Below are 7,508 nucleotides of genomic sequence, written 5' to 3' on the forward strand. Positions count from 1 at the left end.
TCGCCCAGGAATGTTGCCATCCCACTGATGGCTGTGTATGGGTGGATATGCTGAAAGCAGCGTCCGCTACATTGATTGTGTGTTGTTTTCGTTTTCTTTTTCTTCCTTCGTGTGCTTTTCTTTTCCCATGGGTGTGATGCTATGTCAGTGGACTCTATATCTGAAGATAGTCCTTCTGTGTTAGGGCTTGTAGTACCACTTTCAGTTTCAGTGTTTCTTTGTTGAGTTAGGAGGGCACGTTTTGGGCATTCCGTACCTTGATGTCCTCGGTGTTAGCAATACCCACACAATATCCTCATGGGACATGTTGCATCGAGATGGTCCAGTCCTTTGCAGAAGCGGCAAAGATGACGTTGAGGTGTAGGCTACCCAGCAAACATTGTACTTCGGCCCAACGTAGTGTGACAGTTGGTAAAATAATGCTCCTCCGTTGGCACTACGTTGTGGCCGAAGTTGACCCAACGTATCTTGCACCATTCGTCGCAGTTGGGACAACTTCTTTAAAATATTTGGGCCAACGTTATCCCAACTCTGCACCCAACGTAGTTAATCGTTGGTACCCTACGATGGCCCAACGTATTTTGCACCATTCGTCGCAGTTGGGACAACTTCTTTAAAATATTTGGGCCAACGTTATCCCAACTCTACACCCAACGTAGTTAATCGTTGGTACCCTACGATGGCCCAACGTATTTTGCACCATTCATCGCAGTTGGGCCGACTTATTTTAAAATCTTTGGGCCAACGTAATCCCAACTCTACACCCATCGTAGTTCATCGTTGGTACCCTACGATGGCCCAACGTATTTTGCACCATTCGTCGCAGTTGAGCCGACTTATTTTAAAATCTTTGGGCCTACGTAATCCCAACTCTACTGCCAACGTAGTTCATCGTTGGTACCTACGCTGGCCAAACGCACTTTGCACCTTTCGTCGCAGTTGGCCATATATATTTTGCACTAATCGTTGTAGTTGAGCAACGTTGGTTAAACTTAACCTGCAATTTAAAATTGACACTGTCCTGATGATCCATATGCCAATACGATGACCATCTTCTTATACTGAGCAAATTTAAGTCAATGATGTAAACAAACGTAAAGTTGTTAAAAAATACATTTATTCGAATGGTAAAATGCACCACCCATGCACAATTCACAGCTACGACAAGACATGCACAAAAGTCTAAAAACACAGTGGACTGAGGTACTTCATGCCTCATCAGAAGACTGCGCCTGGATGTAACAACGTGATCTGTGGCGGCCTCAAACGCAAGTACCTATAAAACAATATGCAACATATGTAAAGAAAATATACTGTACAGTGCAAATTAGATCGTGTTTACAGCACCGTGAAAAAACAGACTCTAATTGCTAGATATCTCATGGATATGTGTATGCAACACCCGGTTATTTTACAATAACAAGCATTTTTTTAATACATCCTAACATTCCTCAGTATGTTTTAATTTTGTAATTCGTAGCCTATACGATGGGGTGGGGAATGGGTATACCGTTATGTTCTATTAACCTCTAACATTAATGCACATTCGTTAATCGTGTTAATGTAGTTTGCCTTCTCTAACCAGTGCAAATTATTATTATCGTTTGATAGATCTTCGAAGTCAAGTCTTAAAATGTGTGCATATTTCTTGAAGTTCTGCTCCAGTAATACACTAATCGCTGGTTTAGTAAATAAAAATGCTTTTATTGCCCTTATTGAGAGAATAGTAACGATTTGTCAGTGACGGAGAGAACAAATGAACATACCCGCAGTACTTTTTTTTAGCAAGACGTTTAAGCCGGCCCCCATCGCGGTCTTCCCACGTCTTAAACCAGTCGCCCAGTTTGTGGTCGATTTCTTGTAGAGTGCATGATTTCGTATTGCTCTGGACAACATCTATAAGTAAAGCAGTTTTGTAAACAAATAATGTTACATCGATTTTTATTTTGACACAATCATCTACAGCAGTGGCCAGCGGCTCTTAACCTGTGGTAATTACTCAATCTGGGGAAGTTTGAGGTCTTCCAGAGGGCAATGAGCAGGACAGTGCAAATTATTACCAATTTTTAATCAAACTTAAATCATTGTTGGGTTTGGCTATTCCATTCAATTGATTGCCAAAGACTAATAAAATTGGTACGAATGGAATTAATTTTATGCTGCTGTTTGGAAGTCTTCACGAGAAGATGCAGAACAGCGTATTCTTGTCGAAGGTTGCTTATTTGTGCGACTTTTTCTCTGACATAAACGCCTTGAACTGCTTGCAGGGCAAATGGACAAGGTTGTGGGATTTAATAGACAAATAATAGATTTAAGATGCCCACCATGCTTAAGTGGGGTAACGGGTCAGAAAAGGTTAAGAACGTTGCTCTACAGTCTGTTTCACGTGCGTGGCAAGAACATCAGGAGAGCTGTAATGAAAATAAAAGCGAGGACATCACCATAAGCATAGCCGCTGAACCCGGGAAGGTCGGCCTTCCGGAGCTTTTCGCAGAGAAGGCCACCCTTCCCTGCGAAATCGGCCAGATCAATTTTCTAATCTCATCTTTTTTATTGCACACGAGTAAACAGCAGGTGTTTTTCAACTGGATCTAAACTGAGGCATTAATCAGGGATAGTAAACAGCAATTAACAAAAAAGATTACGAAAAAGTTAAACTTCAGATGCTGTAAAACTTATATCCAAGGTTGTTATTTCATTGAAAATTAATCATGAACAGTAAGTATTCTTTCTGGAGACGATATCATACCAACAAAAGGTGAATACAAAACTTAAACAAACTACTTACCTTAACCATGTTCTTTAAGTTTTGCATGGAATCAAAAGAAAACTTTTTCTCTCCACTTAATTTATTTTTCCCCTTCCCGGTCCGCGAGACGTAACTTGCGACTTCGTTTAACAGCACCTGAGGCATCAATCGATTAACCGTGTCGTATAGGCTTCTTCCTCCTATACGACACAGTTGTTTGAACTGCAATAGAACAGATGGATGTTGAAATGCATAAGTCGAGATTGTTAAAACAGCCCCATCAAACAGTCGCGGTGCGTACCAGGCTACCAGCGTACAATAGCATGAATTTTTTTGTGTATTGGTGTGTACCATGTGATTATGTGCGATGAATTGTGCAATTAGCCTGTTGAGGCAGACATTAAATGGTTTAGAATTTATTCATTCAAGTTTAAACTCATTTTAGGCTAAATAGAAAAACTAACTCCCCACCTATACAACTCATGTATTACCAAAAATGTGGGTGACTTTAGATAGGTAATGCGCAGTAAGAACTAAGAACATATCGTGTTCACTAACCACAATCTGATAGGTCTCCTCATTCTCCAGCATGCTGTTTACGGTTTTTAATTCCGCTATGGTTGTAGCAGGAAGAGGAACATCCTCATTTGACGTTGCTATGTCAGAATTGTTTGAAGATAAGATAAGATAAAGCTTGCTTTCCAATAAAAAGCACTGTTCTTACTTTTGCAACACAACCGCTGTGAGGACAATCATGGGTTCCACTCCGATACCAAGTTTGGTCAGTTACTCGGGAGATGACAATAGGAAGGGAGACTAGATCCGGGTGAGAATCTTTTTCAAGGTGCCACACATGACGATTAGGATATATATTTAAAATGGACAAAAACACTTTAAAGTTTTCAGAAAAGAGGACAGAAAAACTAGCGACAATCAACAAACAAGGAAGAAATTTTTACAGAAGCAGATAATTCTTTATATCCGATTTATCCGGGTCAGCCGTTTTCTTCAGGACTGCAGACTGTGGGGGGAAAAGCACTTTGTTTTTTAGGAGGGCAATGAAACAATGCAACAACGTAATCTGTACTAAGTGTACTAATCTGATTATGGTCTAACTTGTGTCGTATCGTAAAACCCTATAGGAAGTATTACAACAGTTAATCGCTGTTTCATGTTAACAATTATGTCAAACATTAGATGGACAGGATGCAACCTAGTTCGTACCCTGAACAGTTCGGACCCTCAGTTCGTACCCTGAAAAGATCGAGAGAAAAAATTAAAAAAAGCGGAAGTCGCTGATCGCAGTTTCCGCTAACCCTAACTCCAACCATAGACTAATCTATGCTCTAACCCTAACCCACACTGATCGCAGTTTCCGCAAACATTTATCCGTAGTTTCCGCTAACCGCAGTTTGCGCTAACCTTTACCCTAACTCTAACCATAAAGTAATCTATGCTTTAACTGTGGCCTAACCCTCGCTGATCGAAGTTTCCGCCAAACATTTTTCCGCAGTTTCCGCTAACCTTTACCCTAACTATAGAGCAATCTATGCTCTAACCCAGTGGTCTCCAACCTTTTTAAGAAGCGACCCCAATTTAAGCGAAAACGAAATCAGCATTTACATGAGACCCCATTTTGTTTTCCAATACAGAGAAAAATATTTTAAGTAATGCTGAAACTAAATAGGCCTAATACGAGTAAGTATGCACAATTACAGAGAAATGTGGCTACACAAAAGTATTCCAAATGATTGTTTTTAAGAAGTTTCACATAACACATGAACGTGATTTCACGAACACAAAATTATCAATTTGTTTCAACATTTAATTTGCACTGTGCGATGGTTTCAATTTGGTCAAAAACGTCATTGGATATATCTTCAATCCTACGTTATACTGATAGTGAAATTGAATTCAAGAGATTGCAATTTACGTTCAAAAAACTCAGATGGTTTATCCATGCAAGCAACCTGGATGATTTTTTTTTTTCAAAATGACGTTTAAGTTTATTTTTCTTCGTCGATTCTTCTGCGAGAACTTTATGACACTTTGGTTTGCGATTTGAATCAGTAAAACCAAGTTTTAAAAAAGCCTCGGCTCGTCATATGATCTTTTTCTGGTATTTTATGCTGCCATTTTTATATAATATTTAGCTTTTCTTACTAGCTACAAATTAACATTACCGTACTAACTGCAAAGAAAACCGAAAACAGCCGATGAAATGTCTGCACACTACACCTGCATAAATAACTATTCGTTCGTTCTAGAGTCACCATGAATACAAAAAGTTAATCTAAACTAGCATCGTAGTCTTTTTTTTTCGGTAATAAATTGAATATGGTGAGTTTTGGCGACCCCAGAAAAAGTTAAGGCGACCCCACATGGGGTCGCGACCCACAGGTTGGAGACCACTGCTCTAACCCTCGCTGATCGCAGTTTCCGCAAACATTTTTTTGCAGTTTTTGCTAATTGCAGTTTCGGCTTACCCTAACCCTAATTCTAACCATCGAGTAATCTATGCTCTCTAACTCTCGCTGATCGCAGTTTCTGCAAATATTTTTTCCGCAGTTTCCGCTAACCGCGTTTTCCGTTAACCCTAACCCTCGAGTTTGTGGAAACTCCAATCAGCGACTTCGGCTTTGTGCTATTAAACTGCGATCAGCGACTTCGGCTTTTTTTAATTTTTTCTCTCGATCTTTTCAGGGTACGAACTGAGGGTCCGAAGTGTTCAGGGTACGAACTAGGTTGCACCCGATAGACATACCGGTACCTGTGTTTTCTCTTTTCGTGCAAAACACCTTTGGATGAAGATTGTGATTCATTGTCATCTGTTGATGACAATTCAACATCACTTCGTAATGTGTATTCTTTACACCATCTTTGAGCCCTTCGCAAGTCATCTAATATGTATTATATATATCAAAATATATGTTAAAGCTTTCATAGATAAAACTAAGTCTCATTATAAGTACTAAGTTCAGGTGTCGTGAGTGGTCAGTAAAGCCCATCGCCGCATGCTTTGTATCCGAGCCGCACAGCTACTCGAGTAAGATTACTGCAGCAGTAGCGAGTCACTGGCAGCACGATGTGTGAAACTTACCCTTACTTCATTCTAACACAACACAGCTAGCAAGAATGAAGTACCAATTTATCATATTGATGTGACTCAGTCCGAACTTGAACCCGATACCTACAAACAGAGGGTGCACATGCTAACCACTAGGCCAGACAATCGGTATAAAAATGCAGATAATTCAACTGAACAGCAGTGGACACTGGAGAATGTGCAAAATAATGGTAAATCAAACATTTTAACACAATTTGCTATTTTATAGAAAGCATCAGAACATAGAGTTCGAAAATTAAACTTCAGTCATATAACATATTGTACTGGTAATATATTGAGATGTAGCCCACCTGTTTCATAAAGAATAGTTACACTGTATTCTGCTCAATCACTTTTAAGGGTGGCCATTGATTCCAACAAACCTTTGTAGCGCAATTTCGATGCACAAGGTGGCCATTTTGACAAATGTTTTTTACGGTTTGACCAAAGTGAACATATTACTTCCACAGGCATGTTCCGCTCTTTACAAAATTGCACAACTTGGTACCGGTACATTGCATTAGTAATTATATAACTAATACCTACAGAAAGTTCTGATATAAACTGAAACACAATATGATGTAAAGAAGTGGTTGTCAAAAGCCGGTCCGCAGAAGATCTTACTTTCTGCAAAGCTTATTTTAATATGGAGTCATTAGCATATTGTCAAATTGTGATCGTACTGTGAAACATGCACAGCTGTAAAACTGACATGTCTCTATGTAAAATTGCTTGATAATATAGGTGAACTTTTTGATGACCTAATTCTGTGCTGTTAATGATATTTTTGTGACAAATTGTGCGTAGTTTTCAAAAAATTTTGCAACACAGAAATACATAACCAAGTGGGGAATTTTGTCCTTGATTTTGAAAAATTTCAAAGTCGTTGGTGACGAAAATCTAGAATTAGATAAATTTGAAGTTCCAGGATAGTCAAAGCCTGCAATAGAAATTTGCCAGAACCGGAGTTTGAGAAAGCAAAGATCTAAGTCATATAGCCAATTTTTATTTGAGGAAAAAACTTGATGTTGTCCAGTGTAATAATTGTATGCACTGGCAAGTAAACACAATGCAAACACACGCCATGTAGCTGACAACTGTTGAACTTCAAATATCACTACTTTTTGTTAAAATATATGCTCTTAAGATCTAAATCAAATATATGCACTTTTTGTAGTATTAATAGTTTACCCTGAAGAATATATCTGAGTCAACTGAACAAACCTTACCTGAGTTTCATGATGTGCGCTACTTGCGTTTTCCTGCACTAAGCTGCCAGCTATGAAGCTAATGCAATGTGCAAAACTGCAAATGTCAGCCAATACAAATGTCGTCACGCCGTCAGCTTTGAAGCTAATTAATGCAAATGTCCTCCATTGGGGTTTTCGCGCGTTTTTTACTATCGCACGTCACAGACAAAGTAGCTTCTGATTGGCTCGAGACACTAACAATGGCGGACATTTTTTTTAATTTTCTCAATCGAGATGCGACAAGCGCAATCTACTGAATCTAGTTGTTATAAGATGTCTATGGTTAAAGTGCTTACCTACGAACACATGGTAAAGGGAACTGTGGTACAATTATTCAGCTCAGTGTTGTCATATTTTGTTTCAAAAATAAAATGAAAAAAACGAAAATAAAAATGAACCGAGC

At 39.0% G+C, this 7,508-nt stretch overlaps 1 protein-coding gene across 1 annotated transcript; it reads right to left on the reverse strand.

Annotated features, from left to right (window-relative positions):
- Positions 1 to 1,134: 1,134 nt before the first annotated feature.
- Positions 1,135 to 3,396, reverse strand: LOC145769615 (uncharacterized). Its single transcript, XM_082581286.1, has 4 exons — positions 3,308 to 3,396; positions 2,789 to 2,971; positions 1,767 to 1,896; positions 1,135 to 1,276 (listed from the first exon to the last, which is right to left on the reverse strand). The coding sequence occupies exons 1-4, from the start codon at positions 3,338 to 3,340 to the stop codon at positions 1,263 to 1,265; spliced, it is 360 nt and encodes a 119-aa protein (XP_082437412.1). The 5' UTR covers positions 3,341 to 3,396; the 3' UTR covers positions 1,135 to 1,262.
- Positions 3,397 to 7,508: the final 4,112 nt, after the last annotated feature.

Source organism: Aplidium turbinatum, chromosome 4 (assembly GCF_918807975.1).
Source record: "Aplidium turbinatum chromosome 4, kaAplTurb1.1, whole genome shotgun sequence".
Taxonomy (NCBI): Eukaryota; Metazoa; Chordata; class Ascidiacea; order Aplousobranchia; family Polyclinidae; genus Aplidium; species Aplidium turbinatum.